We start from the raw sequence: 22331 nt of genomic DNA, 5'->3' as shown, positions 1-22331 counted from the left end.
GTCCTTGAGTTGAACTAACCTCCCCTGTAACTGCTTTTACACCCCTGAGTTGAACTCTTGACTACTTGTCTGGATATGGATATACTTTTGAGCCTTTTTGATTTTTAACAGCTTTCAACATGTTTCAGAAAAGTTATGACTAAACTATAAGGAATTTGTTAAGCAAGTTAGTTAACGTACATTTTTATTTGTTAATGGTTAGGTCATGGAATTCAATATCAATTCTATACCATGTGGACCTTGTCACAAAGGAGAAGAAAACACTAAAGCTGAAGTCTGGTGTTACAACTGTGATGAAGGATTATGTTCAATATGTTCTGGTCATCATAAAAGATTCAAAGGATCATGTGATCATAAGACCATCGATATCAAAAGTTATAAACCATCCTTCCAAGCCATTAAAACAGAATGTGACAAACATGGTCAAGACCTTATTTTGTACTGTCCTGGTCATTTAATGCCTTGCTGTGATGAATGTATTTCAACCAGTCATTCAAGATGTACTGGAATAAAAAGTTTAGCAGGTGTCGTGGAAAAAACGAAAATTGAAAAATCAAAGAAATCTGTAGAGACAAACATAAATGATATCTTAAATGTATTGGAAACATTAATTAAAACCAAATCCAAAAACATTAAAAGAGGTGAAAATCAGTGTGAAAGTATAAAAAAGTCAATAAAAGAAATTCGTAAGGAAATTAATAAACATTTAGACCACCTTGAGAAAAAATTGTCCCAAGAAATAGATACTATTTTAAATCAGGAAAAATCAGAAGCAACTAATTTCCTTTCTGAAATTGAATGGAAAAAGGAAAACTTGAAGAAAATAAAAAGGAATTTACAAACAGTCACAACGAATACTTCTAAACTACAATCATTTCTTGGTGAACATAAGATTGAACAACAAGTACATCAATGTCAACGATATGTTGAAGATCTTGAAAATGATGAGAGGACCAAAGAATTTGACATGAATTTGAAGCAAAATGATGAAATAGAAAATATACTGAACAAATTAGAATCATTAGAATCCTTAGGAGAAGTCATTGTTATAAAAACAGACATAGTCATGAATATAGACAAGAGTGTGAAGAGGGGAGCACAAGTTAAATCACAAGAACAATCCAACATAAACAACATGGAAATGAATATTGAGACAAAGATAGAGATCAACTGGAGGAGTCCAATATGTGATATGATTTGTCTGATGGATGGAAGATTTATAATAGTGAAAGGGGGCGGTCGAGTTTACCTACTTAGTTCTGATGGCAAACTTCAAAAACAGTTACCTATACCTGGTGTACCGAGGAGTGTCACACAGATCAACCAGAACACTGTTGCCATGACTTATCCTCATGAGAAAGTCATTAAGATTATCAATACGGAGAATGATACAGTTATCGAGTTTATCACATTAGAAAAAGAATGTTTGGGACTATCATTCTCTAATAATTCTCTGTCTGTAGGTTTTGATGATGGTGAAATTCGTATTATAGACTTTGAAGGTAATACACTAAATTCAATACAGGTTAAGAGTAAATCACGCCTGACTCAGCTTGTTTATTGTAATGACAGAGTAATCTATAGTGATGGTGTTGGTGAAGCAGTATGCTGTTATGATGGCTCAGGTAAACAGATCTGGCAATATACACAGGATTTAAAGGGACCAGAAGGACTTTGTATAGATAATTATGGTAACATTATTGTAGCAGACATATGGAATAATAAAATAATAGTAATATCAAAAGATGGACAGAATGGTAAAGTACTGATTAGTGAAGAGGATGGACTTGAGAATCCTATGTGTATTTGTTTTAATCCCAATGAGTCATCAGGTTTTATTTGTGATCACCTTTGTACATACTTGGCAAAATTTAATTTATATCACAGATAAATTACACATCAAGTAATTGTAATACACATAATACATGTTGTGGAATTTGAAGTGAAGTTTGAATGGCAGAGTTAAACTAAGCAAGTGTACAGATCTATGTTAAAGGAAAGATAGACAAGTGTACAGATGTTTTAAGTGTATTGTTAGTGTTGGGTTACTAATTAATGTTCACATACCCATATGTTCTTCAGTGGTGATATGTGGTTTGAATGTTGGAAGAAATGTAGGCAAATGAATAGATGTTTGTTATTTGTTTTTATTGTGTTGTTGGGTTCCAGTCTAATTAATGTTGATCTCACATACTCTTATATTCCTTTAGTTTAGTTTGAATTTTAATTCATATTAATTGATGAGATTTGGTGTGAAGTTTAAGGGGTTCGCGGGTATAAATCATATTATTTTTTTTAGGATTTTGCTATATTTTTTTATAAATCAACTCTATCGTATACTGAATAGAAAGAAGAAATAAAAAATAGGGTCACCGTTCATTTAAGCTCACAATCTGCCTTAAAACAAAGCATACATTTTTGTTAATGTCCTTTTTTTCTGTAAAACTAATAGGAGAAATAGAGGTAATATCGAAATAAAAAAGAACTAAATTACAGCAATTATTTAATTTATGTACAGCTTATTTGAAAACAATAACAAACAAGAATGTGTCCCAAGTACACGGATGCCCCATCCGCATCATCATTTTCAATGTACAGTTGATCGTGAAATGGAATAAAATCTCTAATTTGGCATTAAAATAAGAAATATCATATCATCGGGAACATGTTTACTAGTTTTCAAGTTGATCTGACTTCAAATTCATCAAAAACTACCTTGACCGAAAAGTTTAACCAAAACTTTAACCTGAAACGGGACGAACGAACGAATGGAAGGAAGCAAAGACCAGAAAACATAATGCCCATAAATGGGGCATAATAAATGGGGCATAAAAATGCAGGTCACCGATGAGTTAAAAAGGATATTTTAATTTTAAAACCAAAACATGTCATTTTTGTACCAAAGTGAGACAATCTATAGTTTTTTCAATGATATAAACATTTTTTAAGTCATCAGGAGCCAAACCGAATCGATTTTTTTGGTTGTTTTTTGTACCATTTCATTAAGTAATAACAATAGTGTGATAAATATATTGTGTAATGAAAAAACAAATGTTTATTTTTTCACTGAAATTTTTGTACCCGCGAGCCTCCTTTAATGTGAGAGGAAACGTGGGTAATTGTATAAATGTGTGGTTTGCTTTTATTGTGATGTTGGGTTTCTGTCTTATCAATGTACACATCACATATTCTTATATTCCTATATTTTAATTTGATTTTAAATCAATATAAACTGGTTATATTTAGTGTGAAGTTTAAATGTGTGAGGCAGTGTAGGGAAGTGCATAGATGTTTGTTGTTTGTCTAGTTAATGTCCAAATCACAAAGCCTTATATTCCTAGTTGTGATAATTGGTGGGAAGTTTAAAGGGGCACTAGCTATCAAATTCATGGTCACCGATTTGACTCAAATTCTCATATTTGATTTATAACAATGTAAAACATTTATCCAAACTATCAAAATTCTAAAATAAACAGTTTACAGAGCATGGGGTAGATAATATATAGGTTCGTTTCGTGTGTATTTTAGTCCAGACGCCATCTAATTACCTTTCGATTTGACCTCATATGACCATATAAGCGGTTTAAACATAAAGATATAAATAGATTAATTCAACACGTGGATTTTTATAGGTCTGTTTGATTTTATTTTATAGATTAAAAATGGATGTTTCTCTTTATTTTTAACCGTATGAGAATGATTTTATGTGCATCGAATTAGTAATCAAATGATTTACCGTAGTTTCACTTTCATTGTTGACATTCTTTTTCTCTAAATAACCAGTACACGTACAATGCATGCATTGTCAATCTCTAGCTAGGGGTTAAATTGAAGTTCACACGAATACAGATTTGAAGAGGTCGACTCATTCACTTGCAAGTGAATTACTAATTATCAATGTTTCTTAGGATAATTTCACAAAATTGAACCTTTTAGGCTGCAAAAAGCAAATTGTTATTTCACTATTTCACTTTCATTATTGATTGAACAGAAAAAAATCAAACTTAATTTTTTTTTATATATCTCGTAGCTAGTACCCCTTTAAATGCAAAAGAAATGTTAGCAAGTGTATAGATGTATGTTTTGTTTTTATTTTGTTGAGATACTGTCTTACTAATGATTATCTATTATTGACGATATTAACTTGTAATAATGAATTAAAATTGTATAGATATATAATTATTGTGCAAATATGCACAAAGGAGTCACTAACTCATAATTTTTGCCAAAAAAAATCAGATTTTTGTCACTGCAAAAATGTGGTGAAAATTTGATGAAACTCATCATAGATACCAGGACCAAATTTTGTATTTACGCTAGATGCATAAACGCAGATGCTAAAATGTGCAATAGTTTAGCAGCTAAAAAGATTTTTACCAATTGCATCATTGAGATGTAAAGTTGTCATAATGTAGATTAATTTTATAAAATCCTGATTTTTGTGCAGAATTCTGCAAAATTTATGAATTTCCTGAAACAGTGGCGCCACCCTTAGCCCAACATATTTTTGCTAAAATACTCTTTTTATAATATATATTCTTTCCATTTTAACCAAAAAATCAATGTTAGCAAACATAATTAAAGAACCTTTTGTGAGCACGCTCACATACCCCATGCCCCCGTATTGTCAATGGATCAACAAAATCTCACCAGATTCCTATGTTCAACGACAAATAACATTACAAAAGTTAACCGATAAAAACATTTGTGGATATACACATTTACTTTTTTTTGTCCTCATTAACTACAAAGTTTCATTAAATTCTGTTGTGTGGTTTATAAGGAGTTGCGATGACCAAATGTTGCAATCGCATATTTAGGCCAAAATTCTAAGTTCAAAGGGTATCACTCCTGAAAAAAATTCAATTGTAATTTCCTATCGATATGCACATCTACATAATATGTCCTTACTATCTACAACGTTTCATGAAATTCTGTTGTATGGTTTCAGAGGAGTTGCAATGGCAAAAACAGAACTGACGGACTGACGGACAGTGAGACAGATGGATCAAACAACATCATAACACCGCAACTGTGTTGCTTGGGGTATAAATAGTCATTTCCCCTTTACAAATCTAGCTAAAATAGTGCATTGAAAAAAAATGAATTACTTTTTTGCGAACATTTTTAATATAAAGACAAATATATATCAGTGTTTATAATCATGACAATTTATGTTTCATTTAAATAATAGTTTAATATTACATTTTTAATCTCTAGGTGTAAAAGTTTGGCTGGGTGGATGTGTTATTTTTGCTTTTTTATGTTTGTAATTTATAAACATTAAAATTGTCTTATTTGAATTATTATACCTAAGTTTTCAAATCATTAATTTTTATTTAAAAAAAAAAAATATTTGTATCCAATTAGACATCTTCATAAACAATTTCTTCATACCTTAAGTGCCAGTACTTATAAGAATCAGGCAAAACATGGTAGAAAAACTAATACTGACCTAACCACCCTATTTTGAAGGTCCCATCAAACTGAGTAAGAAATGATAGGTCTTTTGTTTCAGCATGTCTGGTAAATTGTAATTAATAAAAAACTAGTTAACTTTGGCTTTTTACTATATCAAATAATGGAACTGTCTCCTCTTAATTGAAATTTTTTTATGCATTTCAAACAAGTTATATTGAATTACTAGAACATGAACAGGAAACAAATGATTTATATTCATGCACCATTATGTTTACTTCATAAAAATATAGATTCTACAAAACTAGATTAATTTCTTAAGTCCATTTTTTTATATAGCTCCTCATCTATTCAGGTGTGTGAACTTTCTTGGCCTTTCTAACTTTTTGGTTTGAGTTTCCAGTCTTTCAGGAAAAGGGCTCCAAGTTAAGGTTCAGAGTTTTTTTTATTCAACCAAGTTATTGAACTAAACGTGTGAACTATTTACATATATAAATGGGTATTCCATATTAATGAGGTATGTAAATATTCTGGATGACTTATAATTTTAGCTGATGAGGTCGACCCTGGTAGGTTTAACTAGAATTATTAATTGGTAAATAAATTTGTAAATACTGAACACATCTTGTTTTATGAAAGAGGTTATATATTATGGCAATGTATGTTCTTGGTCGTGTTGCATTGTTTTGTTTTACAAAAAATATGTTAGAAGAAACCCGCTAGTCAGACATAAACAACTTGTAAGAATTACTTTAATCTAATACAGCTGACATATTGCTTATAATACCTGAGAATCAGATCAAACAGCAAAAACTGAACATTGACCAATGAAAACTAGTGCAACATCAAGCTACTATTCACTGATGACACCCCATCTAAATACTTGATGATACACAAGAAGGTATTGAGTGATGAATCTGAAATAGGATCACAAGATATAGAAGACTAACATTAACCCTTAAACCTAATTTCAGAAATCCTTGTTGTGTCTTTCCTGGGAAAAAATGTGACAAAAATTACTACTTGGATGTCATGTGTAAAATGAAGTATTTAAAGTGTTCAGCAAACATGAAACTGTTGAGTGATGCATCTGAACTTGCATCACACGGTATAGCTGACTAATATAAACCCTGCGATGAAATTTCAAATCATAGTAATGAAGTTACGGAGAAAGACTTGACGAATAATGAGCATGGGACGGACGAATTGACAGAGGTAAAACAGTTTATCCTACCTCCTATACATTTCTAGAAATATGATTGGTTAAAAGCGTCCTCGTGGAAACCGTGTATATTTAATATTAGTTAGGGAGTTACGTCCCTTTATATTCCATATAAGGTAATTAGGAGGCGGGGCTTATTTCATTCACGGTTAGTAGTGGTGTTACGTTCCTTTAGAAAAACAAAACAGTACTGAGAAAATTTTTTAAAAGTTTCAACAGACAAAGAAAGTGATGATAAAGTGAAATAAATTCATAAAACACATTTAAATCTAACAAGTTGTCATCTGTGGCGTCTGTTTTTGTAGGATCGAAGGACGAAGTTTCTTAATCATGGTAATGCTAACTGTATTAAATACTTGCTCATTTTGATAGGTCACTAGTCTTAATTTTACACGTAAAGATAGTCGGTAAGATAAATTCGTTACATAGTGTGCTAGTGACGTAATACGGTATATATGGGGTTTGTAAATTCCATATGGGGACTCGAGCTTCGCTCTCACCCCATATGGAATCCCATATGGAATTTACTGACTCCATATATACCTTATTAGGTCACTAGCACACTATGTAACTAATAATACCCCCCTTTTTACAGAGGGGATTTATAATTAATGAGGTAAAAAACATAAAACTTGCCAGTTTAACATGTACACCTTACAATCATTCCACACACCAAATATAGATGAATTTATGGCTTGTAAGAAACATACATAGATTTCTCGCATTTTATATAGATTAGACCGTTTGTTTTCCCGTTTGAATGGCTTTACACATGTAATATTTTGAGGCCCGTTATAGTTTACTGTTTGGTGTGAGCTAAGGCTCCGTGTTGAAGACCATACTTTGACCTATAATGGTCAATTTTTTTTTTATAAAAATGACTTTGATGGCGAGTTGTCTCATTAACACTCAGACCACATCTTATCTAATAACCATGAAAAAATCCCCCGTTATCCTAACCCCTAGATGTGTACACCTTACTATCATTCCATTATGAAAATGTAGTGACAATATTGCTGATCATAAGTATCTGAAAAATAGACCAAACTAGAAAAAGTCAACATCATTCAATGGACATATAAGACATGGTGAGTTGAAACCTACCAGACAGACATGTAAACCTTACAATTAGTCATTCATTAAACAAAATTCAGCTGAATTATTGCTTATAGTATCTGAAGAATAGACAAAAAACTTTACCTTGAAAAATCCCTATTAAAATGAGGTTGGGTTCAGATGAAGCTTGCTAATCTGACATTGACACCTTACAATCAATTCACACACCAGATATAGTTGACACAGGCAATACAAAAATAAGAGATAGTCACATCAGGTCAAAAGAGTCATCATTCTGATAGTTTTAGAAGATGTTAAAGTCGGTAGGTAGTTCGTTACAATCTGTACATTTTTTGTCAGGTATTTTCCCTTAGTATCATGATATATCAATTGCAAAATATTAGATAATTACTTGCATTTTAACTTCATGCTCTATTTCTGACCTAAAAAGAATGCTGGTTTTTTAGGGATGCACCAAGTTTGGTCTTGCAACTCATCCGTATTATAAATGACTGAAATTTGTCATAATTAATCGCCATACTTTTTTCAGATTGTTTATCACGACTTAACAGTTAATCTGTTTGAAGTGTAGGATTTGATACTTTGGTCTCGAAAAACATGACGTTCTTATGTTTTACTGTTTCACCACTGTCCCAGGTTAGGTGAGGATTGGGATCCCGCTTACATGTTTAACCCTGCCACGTTTTTTATCTTTGTGTTTATCATAAGTCAGGAGCCAGTTATTCAGTGGTTGTCGTTTGTTTATGTGTTACATATTTGTTCTTTTGTTCATTTTTTTTGTACATACATTAGGCTGTCAGTTTTCACGTTTGAATTGTTTTACATTTGTCGTTTCAAGGCTGACTATGCAATATGATGGGCATTGCTCATTGTTGAGGGCCGTACAGTGAACTATAGTTGTTAATATTTGTGTCATTTTGTCTCTTGTTGAGAGTTGTCTCATTGGCAACCCTACCACATCTTCTTTTTTTTTGATATTTTGTATATGCCTGCTTTCTGAAGCGACAATTTATATCAGTCAAGGGTATAACTTAAATACGTTATTAGAGAAAATAACATACATGTTGTTATTACAGATAATTTCATGATTCGTAAACTATGAACTGTTATATCTTTCTAAACATAAAGACAATAATAATATCAAAAGAACTTGTAAACATTTAAACACAGTCAAATTTTGACACTTGAAAAAGGTAAACAGACAAATAACAGTACAAAAGAGGGAGGAACGATACCAGAGGGACATTCAAACTCATAGATAGAAAATAAACTGACAACGCCATGGCTAACAAAGGAAATGGCAAACATACAAATAATAGTACAAAAGATGGACGAAAGTTACCAGAGGAACGGTCAAATCCATAGATCCAAAATAAACTGACAATGCCATGGCTAAAAAGTAAAATCACAAAAATACTGAACTTAGAGGAAAATCAATTCGGAAAGTCCATAATCACATGGCAAAATCAAATAACAAAACGTATCAAAAACGAATGGACAAGAACTGTCATATTCCTAACTTGGTACAGGCATTTTCAAATGTAGCAAATGGTGGATTAAAACAAGGCAAACACTGAAATAATAGTACAAACAACGAAACCTATAATGTAAGTGTTTAAAGCGCTTTCCTGGATATATCTTACCAAGCAGGTTGATAGTTCACCATCAGAGGTATCGTTGTTGCAAAAATGAAAATCACGTGTTATAAAGTTGCACCTTATAGTTTCATTCATTTTCCGTTTCTTTAGATATTTAGAATTCTATTTAGCTTTCGATGTTTCGTCTATCTAACTCGACTGAATGTGTTAAAATAATTTATAATTTATTTTTTATAACCTAATGATTTTACGTATTTTTTTACTTTTGTATTAATTGGTTCTATTGTAAATAAATTCAAAACATAAGTCTACAGAATAAACACTTTACAAATATTCTTGTTACTGCATTTAAAACGACATTTCGAGACTAAATTTATTTCTATTTATATCCGGGTTTTATCGAGTGATTATACAAATTTCATTTAGCTTAAAATTGTATGTGTCGGTGTATTTACTTTTAAAAACAATAAAAAAAAAATTCAAGGTAAGTACTTCCCAATGCACGAAATCAATGCATTCATCAGTTTGATAAAGGTGTACTAACACTTACATTCTATAAACTAGTATTGTTTATTTGAATATACTGTTGTTTGCAACATTTTATAAATGACATGTACAGTATATATTCGTGATGTCAACAATCTAAGTATAGACAATTTGGATTGACAAATACAAACATATAATGTGTTAAGCTGATGCACTTTTCATTTCATTGTTAATTTAGTAAATAATTTAAATCAAATGTTATTGTCGATGGGAATAAAAATGAAGTGGATTAAGTGTGTGTGTTTTTCATGTATCCAATTGATTTTTTTTAATTTTTTGTGGGGGCAGACAGGTTTCTGTTAGAAGATGATTGTTTTATTATAGAGCTGATTCTTAATTGCTGTCTCCTTTTTGAAAAAACTGCTTCGTGGTTCACCATAAAAATATTAATAACTGAGGAAACAAAAGTAGCATGCAAATTAAGTTGAAAAGATTGTGAGTCGATTGTAGTATTTTTGTAAAGGATCCAGTAATTTAACACTGGAAAGTAAAACGTTTTACGAAAAGAAGATTTGCATTAAATTAAAAAAGGTTAATTTCTCTCAACGTAGTAATGTTATGATGAATTATTGGTGAATTATTGGTGAATTATTTGTGAATTATTGGTAAATTATTGGAAATGTATTATATTTTCCTTCCTTTATTACAAATGTTAACTAGAAAAAGTAATTTCTTTAAGTCAAGAAAACCTGTTTCTTATTCAAATTTCCTTTAAATAAAAACCGGACTATTTAAAAAAAAACTGGTCAATATTAATCACTGACTTTTCTGGGTTAAATACAAGGAAATTGTGCTTCTTTGTTTGTTTAAAACATGTAAAGTAGTCCTAGCCGGACTCTACACCTGCCGTGTTTGATAGCAAATGATTAAATTTAAAAAGCCCTAAAAAATCAATGAACCAGCGTATTTAAACCAATATCATTTAAATGTTAATTGATTATCTGGTACGTGTATGATATATAAATAGATTTCGTTTAAATATATATATTTACCGGTAAGGTATTAAAATGTTGTAATTTTTTTTCTTGTATCCGACATTTGGAAAAAGGGAAAAGAAGCGTATACATACAGATATCGTGACAGTTCCCTAAATGAGGAGGTATGTCATTGTAAACACAAACACTTATATATGTTTTGCTATATGTATTATGTATATAGAGGGATATTCTTTTCATTTTTTTTGTTTATCTTTTAATATGAATAAAAGAGTATGTAAGGTAAATATCAATGATCTGTATTTCATGATCCATAACGAAGAGTTCAAAGTTTAGGCGATATTTGATTTAAATTTATACAAAGAGACAACACAATGATTGAAACATAGAATGTTGTCTTCGTTATTACTTTAATGTATAAAGGCCACAGTAGTATACCGCTGTTCAATTGAATAATGTTAATCAAAACTTATTAGATTTGTTTTCCCTTCTGAAATCACGTTTGTCACGAAAAAAATGCATTTTTTCTGAAGTACGTCTGACAATCAAAGTAATCGAAATTAGTGATAGAAAGATTGGAAGAGTTGTGTGTCTAATTTTAAATAATATTCTCCTGAGTGTTGAGTGAAAACCTTGATATCAGTCATTGCTATTACATTACGTTTCGAAGTATTATCATTTTTGTATGATGTGTATTTTAAAGTTACAACAGTAAAGCCGAAGTGTAATACTTCAATTAACCCGATTTACTTTTTGAAGTTAATTCTTAAGAAGATACATATTTGGGTAAATATCTGCTTTTAATCCAGATTTCAAGTCCGGATTTTGTCACACATTAACCGAAACTGATGTGATTTCTAGTTACATGCCCTTATCATTGTATTAGAAGATTTTGCGACGATCATTTGTAGTCATTATCAAGCTTATCCTTTGTTTATTTTTAGAATATCCGAAGGCTTATGATTTCTTTATTTTGAGTTATACTTCTTTTAATGGTCATTCGACATGACTGCAATGATTGCAAGCGTGTTATATAACAAATATAAAAAGTGTGACATGACCGTTACCATACAAATAAAACGTTGAAAAAATCAAAATAAAGTTACAAAATATTTCAAAAAACATTTTATGATATTTCATCTGTGTCATCTGCTATGTCGGCTGATACGGCCTGGACATTGTTGCAACTACCTACATTTTGACAAAAATACACATCAGTTCAGGGATGACCCTAGTTCCACAGGCACTTGTTTCAAAATAAAAGTGCCTGTGCCTAGTCCTTGCAAACCGACACATGCCCTTTCCCCCCTTACACAATCAAATAAGATATTGCCAGTGTAGAAAGTATAATGCGATTGTCCCTAAAAGAAAACTAGACTAACTTGTCATCTTGCACAATTTCCCATCCAAATGTACATGGAGAGGTTTTAATACTGACTTTTACCGATTCAAAAAAACAAATAAGTGGAACCCACTAGGCATGAACATAAGGCAAAATACTGGTGACAGAAACTGGGTCAAGAAAAGAAACAATGGCGTGAACTGGTATAAATCGTCTGTTATCCCTCAAGCTGCCAATTCTAATTCTGCATTGACGTTATTCGTGGCCTTAACAACGTCTGCAATAAAAATATCGCTTGCAAATACAACGCTAGATAAACCTGGTCCTTGTTGGGCAAGGAATACAATGACAGTTCTGTAATGCTTTTCAAGTTTAGAAGTAAGGCTAGAGTTATTCCATAAGGTTTGACTAGTTTTATCTCGAAAAAGAGACTGGTACATTGTCAAAGTTGATGACATTACAAGAGTGTTTTTGTCACTACGAAAGTCCCTGTCTATAGTTTAAAACTGTTCTTTCGAACGCCAAATTGTACGCAGATTTATCATTGAATTTTGTTCTATATGTAAAGTATGTGGTCAAAAATGCCACATTACAAACTTCATTATTGAGCAAATTATCTTATTTGAAAAATCATTTCAACGTCGCATGCTCTAGCAGTAGCATCTTTTAGAATTGCCAACCTTCCTGTAGACTAAATGGTATGTAATGCATTTTTATGAACTTTTTGAAAATATTACACTTTGATGTACTAAGAGGATTCACAACTTTTTCAGACAGCAACGAATTAGATAAATTGGTCTTCATATCTGGTTATTCCCTTTCAGCCAAAGAACGTGCTACTTATTTAAAATTCTGCTTACTTTTGTAGTTTATATAACACAACCTATGATACATTAATACGGTTGATTCAGTTTCTGTATCATCAAATAATTCATAAAAAAAGATCATCACGTCCCTGCCAGTTTGCTACAGTATTTTTCAGACATGGTCCAGATTTGGTTGATATAATTAAAATTTCATCAATAGCAGAATTGCAGATAATTAATATGTCAACACCAACTTTAACTCGCCTTTTCTTGACATCGCACTGATCCAGTTTTAAAGAGAGAGAGAAATTGTCCATTTACTAGAATACAAAACAAATCAAACACACCTGACAACCAAGCGAATCCTACAATGATATTGACTGTCCAGGTTAAATTAAAAATAAACGAATAAACTTTAATACCATATAACTTAAAGAAATCATTAGGCTTCAGAAATTTTAAAATGAACAAGAAATAAGCTTGACAATGACTACAAATGATCTTCGCTAAATCGCCTAATTAAGGCATATAACTAGAAACCACATCAGTTTCGGTTAATGTGTGACAAATATCCGGACTTTTAATCTGGATAAAAAGCCGATATTTACCCAAATATTTAGTAAATCGGGTCGATTGAGGTATTATACTGTGGCTATACTGTTGTTACTTTAAAAAAAAACGCAAATGCTGCACGTGCAAATAATGTCAGGTTAAAAACGATGATTTTGCAGTGTTATTTTAACAATTTTTAGATGCATTGTACTTTACATATGAGACATCTTTAAAAATGCCCTAAGAGTTTATGAAGTTCAAGAGTAACTGTATTTATCAATTTCGTTCACAAATTATTTTTAGAAGGGGTAAGTTATGAGATTTGTCTACTGAATCAGCAGTGGGGTAATCTTTGTAAGTTGGATAACGTCAATTAAGGCTATTTTTAACGTCATTTGTACCAGATTTGTTATTTACGACAAACATTTTTCTGAAGCTGTAAAATCGATAGACAATTTAAGACATTTAAATTCCATGAGGTATTTAAATAATTTAAACTCGTTAATTAAGCGACTTTTTCAACCTTCGCCGCTCCACTAATACCAAGTCAGGAATATGGCAGTTGTTTTCCATTCCTTTGATGTGTTTCATCTTTTTATTGTGCCATTTTATAAGGGACTTTTCGTTTTGAATTTTTCTAGTTCTTTTTTTACATTTTAGAATTTTAAATTTTTTGGAATCCAGCATTAATTGCTTATAAAAACATAACATGTGCATCCTGTGCAGTAACATTCGTACAATGTGTGTTATTACTACTACTGGGTAGATACACCAACTGATGAACTGTTATTCTTGAGGGTACCAGTACCAGTGATGCACATATTCTGTGTGAAATTTGCTGTCACTTTTGGTCCTATTTGGTTCAACATGAAATGCACTTTTTTGTACATGTTTAGATCATGACTAAACTATAAGAAATTTTGAGTCAAGCTAATTTGTTTTGTTTCTGTATGTTCAGGTCATGGCATCCAGTAAACCTATACAATGTGAACCATGTTACACAGGAAAGATAAACACCGAAGCTGACATCTGGTGTTATAACTGTGTCGCAGGACTATGCTCAACATGTTTAAGTTATCACAAAAGATCCTATGAAACACATGATCATAACACCATTGATATTATACGTTATGAAAAATCTACCAGAGCTATCAAAACAGAATGTGACAAACATGGTCAACAACTCAACTTGTATTGTCTTAGTCATTTGATGCCTTGCTGTGATGAATGTATTTCCACTAGTCATTCAAAATGTTCTGGAGTAACACATCTGGCAAGTGTGGTCGAGAAAACCAAAATTGAAAAATCAAAGGAATCTATAGAGACAGATATAAAATCAATTTTAACTTTATCGGAAAAATTAGTCACCAAAAAATTAAAAAACCTCAAGACTGGTGAAAACCAGTGTGTAAGCATAAAGGAATCTATAAGCGAAATTCGAAGGGGAATAAATAAACATTTGGACCACATAGAGGAGCAGTTTTGCCTAGAAACAGATAAAAATGAAATCAGGAAAAATTAAAAGCAACTGATCTCATTTCTGAAATAGAAGGGAAAATTGAACTTTTGAACAAAATGAAAGAAGATTTACAATCAGTAACAGAGTGTATAACTTCAACAAAACTCCAATCCTTTCTATTTGTACATCAAATTGAACAACATGTACATCAATGTCAGCATTATATTGAGGACATGGAAATTGATAGGAGAGTGAAAAAAGTTTATATCAAAATGAAAAAAAATGATGAAATAGAAAAGGTACTTAGCAAGTTAAAATCGTTTATTTCCTTGGGTGAAGTAATTGTTGTTACGGCAGAAGAAGTCACGAATAGAGAAACAAGGATGTTCAGAGAAGTAGAATCACGAAAACAACCCAACATTAATATGATAATGAATATTAAGACAAAGATAGAAATCAACATGGAAAAGAGTATCAGTGACATGATTTGTCTGATGGATGGAAGAGTTATAGTAGTGGAACTACAAGGTAAAGTAAACCTACTTACTTTTGATGGGAAACTTCAGAAACGGCTATCAATACATGGTGTTGCCTGGTGTGTCACACAGATTAACCAGAACACTACTGCCATAACGTATCCTAATGAGAAATCCATTAAGATATTCAATCTGGAGAAAGAAAAAGTTACTAAAACTATCTCTATGCTCAAACTATGCTACGGTTTATCATTCTCTGATAGTTCTCTTGCTGTTGGACTGTATAAAGATGAAATCCGTATTATAGACTTGGAAGGAAAACAACTGAAGTCTATTCATGTTGAGAGTAAATCAAACCTGTATAATCTTGTTTATTGTAATGACAGAGTAATATATAGTGACTATATTGGTAAATCAGTATGTTGTTATGAGGGATCTGGTAAACAGATCTGGCAATGTAAACAATATTTATCAGGACCTTGGGGACTTCGTACGGATACTTCTGGTACCATTATTGTAGCAGACTTTGAGTCTACTAGAATAATAGTAGTATCAAAAGATGGAAAGAATAGTAAAGTGCTGATGAGTGAAGAGGATAGACTGACGGATCCTAAGTGTATTTGTTTTAATAATAATGAATATTCAGGTTTGATTTGTGATGATAATGGTAGATACTTGGCCAACTTTGATTTATCGCATGAATAGCATACACAGTGATGAATAGTATGCCATTACATGCTTATGCTATGAAATTTTAATCTGAGAGGAAAAGAAATCGGTGTTTTATGTATATCGATCTCTAGAGAAGATGAAATATTTGTGTTTTGTATCGATTGTTTAAATTATTCCAATTGAATTTGATTTTTACAGTTCCTTTTGTTTTCAACCGACCCTCATTGATAATTTATCGAGTTAGGTCAAGATATGAGGCATACTTTACTTCATATTGCTATCTTCAACTTTGAAGTGTTAGATAGATGCGTTCAAATAGCATTTCTTCATGTCGTATGTTTATCTACCATGACTCATTAACACTTTTTCACATGTTTATCCTCTCTTGGCCCACTCTCACTTTTTCCATGTTGATAAACCGCTACCGATTTTCATTGTTTCCATGATTTTTTTTTTTTAAAGTTATGAACTATTTTTATGTTTCCATGTTAATCTACATAAACCCATTCTTCCTTTTTTATGTTTTCTTTTTACCATGAACTTTTATAGTTTTCTATGTTAATCTATATTAACCCATTCTCAGTTTTTACTTTTTTCCGTCTACCAGATTTTTTTTTACCCTGAACTGTTTATATATTTACATTTTAATTTACGTTAACCCATTCTGAGTTTTTACTTTTTTCTTCTACCCAGAACAACTAATAGTTTCCATTGTTTATCTACACTGACCCACCCCCACATGTTCCCAGGGTTATAAAGTTTTTCCCCTCGGTTTTGGTTTGTTACCCGGATTTTTTTCAGATAAATCGATTTGTGACTATTGAATAGCGGAACACTACTTTTGCCTTTCTTCTTTTTCATTATTTAGATCCTTCGAGTGGTGGAGCACACACATCTAGCTGTATTTTCTTAACGGATTAGTTTTTAAAAATATTAACGTATTCACAAAAAGTCATTGGAAATTTAAAATGTTAAAAAGAAATCCTCCACTGGAACTTTTTTTTACGGAAATGTGCATTTTATGAACAAGAAACTCATACGTTTGCCTGGATGTAGTTTCGATCATAATAGCAATGTCTAGTCTAATGAATTATCTATGAACGGTCAGCACTAGTATGTAGTTTGAATATTGAAGAAACTGGATAGAGTTTATGTGTTTAAAGACATCATTCAAATTAAAGCCCAGTAGAGTAAGTCTAAACAATCTGCATTAAAGAGATGTTAAAGATGGATAATTTCTAGCTCATATTAACCTCTCTGTCAAAAAGTCTAACTATACGCACATTCAGGCTTATATATGTTGTATATGAGAGATAAGCAAGCAGATATTTTTTCTGCAGATAGTTAAGTATACATGTATAGTTCCCACTAAAATTCAAAACTGCTACTTCCACAAGTAATTTACCTATGATAATATATATATATTATATAGACACATGATGGAACATATTGTCATTGGTGTCTTTATTGGGAGCTGTTAGACCCAGGAAAGTATTATATCCCGGTGGATAATCTCTTTTTTGTGAATTTCATAACAGTATATTGTGGACATGTTTAAATCTTTCAAAGTATTTCTGGGTTGTTCGGTATAATGCCAAGATTTGCAAAGTTCTGACAGTCTATTATAAGTGTACATATTGCATAACGGTTACTGAAGTGAGTTGTCTATCTTGTTTCAGATATAATACTCAACATCAAGTATTTGATGGAAGTATATAATGCTATCCTGATGTTCATATACAGTAGAAAGTTGTTACCACATGATATAGGTCTTACATTTCGGTTCTACAACTTGGACAAATCGGGTCTATTTCTGACTTGTTAAATTTATGTCTTTGAGCTTGTAATAGATAGGTTCCCGTTTACATGCAGCTTTTTTTAATTGCTTTTCAGACTGATGAGGTAACTGTAGCTCTAGAAGGATTTGTGACACCTATTCCTAAGTTTGAAATTGCTAAATTTTGTAGAGTTTAATTTTCTTTACATTCTAAGCCCAATGTTCGTTTATTGCTGATTTTGTCATTCTTTTCCGTTATATTTTTGTATACTTCTTTTCAAATAATTCAAGAAAGAAAGGTAGGTTGTACATCTCTAAAATTTCTGCTGTTCTGGTAAAGAAACTTCTTGATCTGCCGGACGGATATTGACGCATAGCTAGTGATCTTTAATTGTTTCTGTTGAGAACACTGAATAAGAGGCTAAGTTATCTTTTGTGAATTTCAGCATTCAACAGAAAAGCTCCCAGAAGTCGGTATACTGATGCACATGTTTTAAACCTTTGATAATACGCTTCCCTCTTATTGAATTTGATTGAATGTTTCTTGTAGTATTTCTAGTACGCTTTCCCCAGAAAGTTTCAAATGTTCATCGGCTGAATCATCTTCATCTGCTGCTTTCTTAGCTTTGAGTTAGTATATAGCTTTCAGGATGTCTTCCCTTGTTCTGAGTGGATGGAGTCTTTGCAATTTGTTTTATGATTTAAAATCTTTTTTTACAGTTCAGAAGTTTTTCGTTGTTGAAAATAACGTTGGCTTTTGGTTGGGCCAATCCATTTAAGTTTTCGCTACATATTGTTATTTTTTTAATATTGCTTCTTCCTTTCTTGTTTTAGAAAATCAGTGTCCGATTTTGAAGTTTATGACCTATTTCTTCGGATAGTTTACTGGAAAATTTATTCATTCGAATTTTCTTCAAGTTTTTAAATGAATTATTCTTATTCTTTTTTTTTGTTGTTTTCTGAGATTTCTTTTAGCTTCCTTTTTAATTTCTTTAAAGAAAGGGTGGTCATCCTGCATCATTCCAGAGTCTATGTTTGTTTTTGCGAATTCAAATCAGTCTTTTGACTTCAGTGGAAGCTTTTCCTTTGGGTCCATTAAGTTTGGTAATTTTTGTAGGTACTGCTAGTTTGGTAGCTTTGTGCAGAATCCCAGAACACATTTCAGCTTACTGTCAGCGAAAGTTTCATGAAATGGACGGTATTAAAGATGTTTATCAATTTCATTTATGTATATATCTTTATCTTTTTCTTCCTATATGAATTTATAAGCTACTGTATTTGTTTTAGATCTACTGTTCTTCTTTATTTCTAGCTAACGATTTGTACATGATTTTACTATTACATGGGTTGAGATGTTAACTGGATCTTGACTGTATATATTGGCTGATAGTAAAACGTCGATGTTGGACAGAATATTGTCAATTTGAGAAGAAGCTTGTCCATCTGTATGAAAAAATGTAGGTTTGGATGGATATCTTGTGTTGACTCCATTATAAGAAATAAATCCTTTGAGACTAATGTCATGCTTGTTGTTTCTTGTTGGTATTAATCAGGGTTGGCAAAACCCGGGTTTTATGAGTATTGCCAAGCCCAGTGGGAAATACTGGATAAACCCGGGGTTTACAAGGTTTTACTGGGTATTACAGGGCAATGCCGGGTAATATAATATACTGGCCTTAATTTTAAAGAGGATCCAGTGATAAAACACAAATGCAATACATGTTAGATATATATCAACATATTTTGATTTATGAATAAGTTAACTTGTTTGAGAGTTTTATAATACAAGTGTATAGATTTCAGAAAGTGTTATTCTAGCAACTCTGAGACAAAAGTACATGAAGACACATTAAACAGATATTAATGGAAAAAGCCTTTCTCAATAATTCTCTTTAAATCACCCTTCTGTCTCGATTGGTCAAACTGTTAACATTAAGCCAAAAACTTCATTTTTTTTTCAAATATATTTAATGTTAAGAATTAACCATCACATGTAAGAATGTAAGAAAAATTACTTTAAATGGTTTATTTGTACAAGTACATCACTAATTAATAAGTAATTATTTAGATTAAAACACAGACATGTTTATATAATAATCAGCCTTTTCATTTCTATAAATGTTAATGACATGACCCTGTAGGGTGTTTATTTAGCCATATGATTGCATATCAATTTAAATTTACAATTGAATTTAAGATCATTAAACACTGCAATAAAATGATTTTTATTTTTATTTTTTAAACAATGCTTGTAAATTAACAAAAACCTAAAATGTGCAAATCTTGTATTCTGCCTACTCAGAATTATTGGAAAAGCGATTGAACTTGAATTTTCAACCATTTAGATATGACTCTCAATGGTTATATGCATAAAATGCATATATTTAGCTATACATGTAGTACATAAAACTGCAAAAAGTCTTAACTACTTTAAGTTGATATAAGCTTAACAAATCTTATTGCCCAGTATTACCCGATTCAGGGAGTATTGCCCCAGACCGGGAAAAACCAGAACTGGGTTTTCCCAGGCGGGTAATACTTTGCCAACCCTGGTATTAATGACCTATTTAGATCCCCATATAGGATCATATTTGTTTTTTATATTAAATATGATGTCAAGGCATTCCTTATATTCATCCATATAATGTGCTGCTTTTTTTGGCATGTTGACATTTCTTTATATATCCAAAGTTAACTTTGTTTAGGTTACCTTTTCTTCAGCCTTTATTCAAAGTTAATTGCTATCATCATTTCTGGACATACTTCCTGCTTTCACCTTTTACTTTTTGTTTAATACTAGTTCCCCTTTGTGTCATTTATCTCTGTCGAGACTTTTTCATTTTTCTTTGGCTTATATTTTCTTGATGAGTTCCTTCACTATTTTTTACTGTATTAGAGCAGAAGTTATCAACCATGTGACAATTGATCATGCTCATATTTGTCGAGACTTTAAAAATTGAGATTTTAAATCAACACAAAACTATCTGAAATAAGCCATTTTATTTTTCAAGTAAAGGCAACAAAAGTATACCGCTGTTCAAAAGTTAAAATTTGATTGAGAGAAAACAAATCCGGGTTACAAACTAAAACTTAGGTGAACACATCAACTATAAGATGAACACAACAAAACAGAAACACTGAAGTGTAACAAAAAGCCAAAACGACACACAGAAACAAAAGAGGGACGAAAGATACCAAAGGGACAGTCAAACTCATAAATCTAAAACAAACTGACAAAGCCATGGCTAAAAATGAAAAAGACAAACAGAAAAACAAGAGTACACATGACACAACATAGAAAACTAAAGAATAAACAACACGAACCCCACCAAAAACTAGGGGTGATCTCAGGTGCTCCGGAAGGGTAAGCAGATCCTGCTCCACATGTCGTGTTGCTTATGTGATTACAAATCCGATGAATAGTCTAATTCGGTTGTTCACATTCATGAAAGGATTTATAAGATAACAACTGCCATTTTCCTGACTTGGTACAGAACATTTTAAGCATAAATGGTTGTTTGAACCTGGTTTTACGGTAGCAAAACCTGGCGCTTTTATGGTTATGTTAAATATAACACTTAAATGACAACATTACATGAGAGGACTACAGTACCAATGAACAACCACCACTGATGTATACAACTCGTCTAAACATCAACCCAACAATGTTAGATCTGTAAATTTGCTTTCGCAAATTTTTGGTTCTTCCCTCGCCGGGATTCGAACCCATGCTACTGTGATATCGTGACACCAAATCGCCTGCACTGCAGCCGTCCCGCTAGACCACACGACCACCTGGGCTCTCAAAAAAAGAGCTTTCGGTGGGCATGTGTTACCTTTCCACGTCAGTTTTAATCTAGCGGCGTACTACAGTACATGATATATAAGGCATGAAGATGTTATTGTTACAGATCAGCTAAATTATCTATAGTAAAGGATCCTACAAATTAATGTTATATATATATATTACTTAAAAATAACATCTCTTTAAATTTCTTGATGGTTATGACTAATTTGTTTTTTTTAAATTGAATTGAATGAATTGTATAAATTTGCATTGAGGTTGATATTACCAATGTTATTTCAACTGATCGGGCGGAGCTTACGCTTTAATTTGCATAGGACAGTCTATTTGAAGATGTGTGTGATAAGGATGATTGCCGTTATAATTAGTACTGATTTCTCATCACCTATCAGTGTCATTAAAGGAATTTACAAAACAATGTCTGGACACTTCATTGATGAGTTTATCCTAAAACACCTATATATAGATGGACTGGTTTATTATGAGCTAAACGGTTAAACTCAAAGTAATACATCTGACCTTATGATAACACAACATTTCATTACAAATCTGGTCTTAACTCATTTTAATGTTGCTATTATTTTTACATTACAGACTAATTAGAAACCAAATAAAAAAGAGAAATAATTCTGAATGTTCCTTAAAT

General features: G+C 31.7%; 1 protein-coding gene across 1 annotated transcript; it reads left to right on the top strand.

Moving 5' to 3' along the window:
- Positions 1 to 205: 205 nt before the first annotated feature.
- On the top strand, positions 206 to 1891 carry LOC143046877 (uncharacterized). The gene has a single exon (XM_076219937.1). It carries the CDS (start codon positions 206 to 208, stop codon positions 1889 to 1891), a length of 1686 nt encoding a protein of 561 aa, XP_076076052.1.
- Positions 1892 to 22331: the final 20440 nt, after the last annotated feature.

Source organism: Mytilus galloprovincialis, chromosome 9 (genome assembly GCF_965363235.1).
Source record: "Mytilus galloprovincialis chromosome 9, xbMytGall1.hap1.1, whole genome shotgun sequence".
Taxonomy (NCBI): Eukaryota; Metazoa; Mollusca; class Bivalvia; order Mytilida; family Mytilidae; genus Mytilus; species Mytilus galloprovincialis.
The sequence above is the reverse complement of the archived record's forward strand: the minus strand, read 5'-3'. Positions and strand labels throughout refer to the sequence as shown.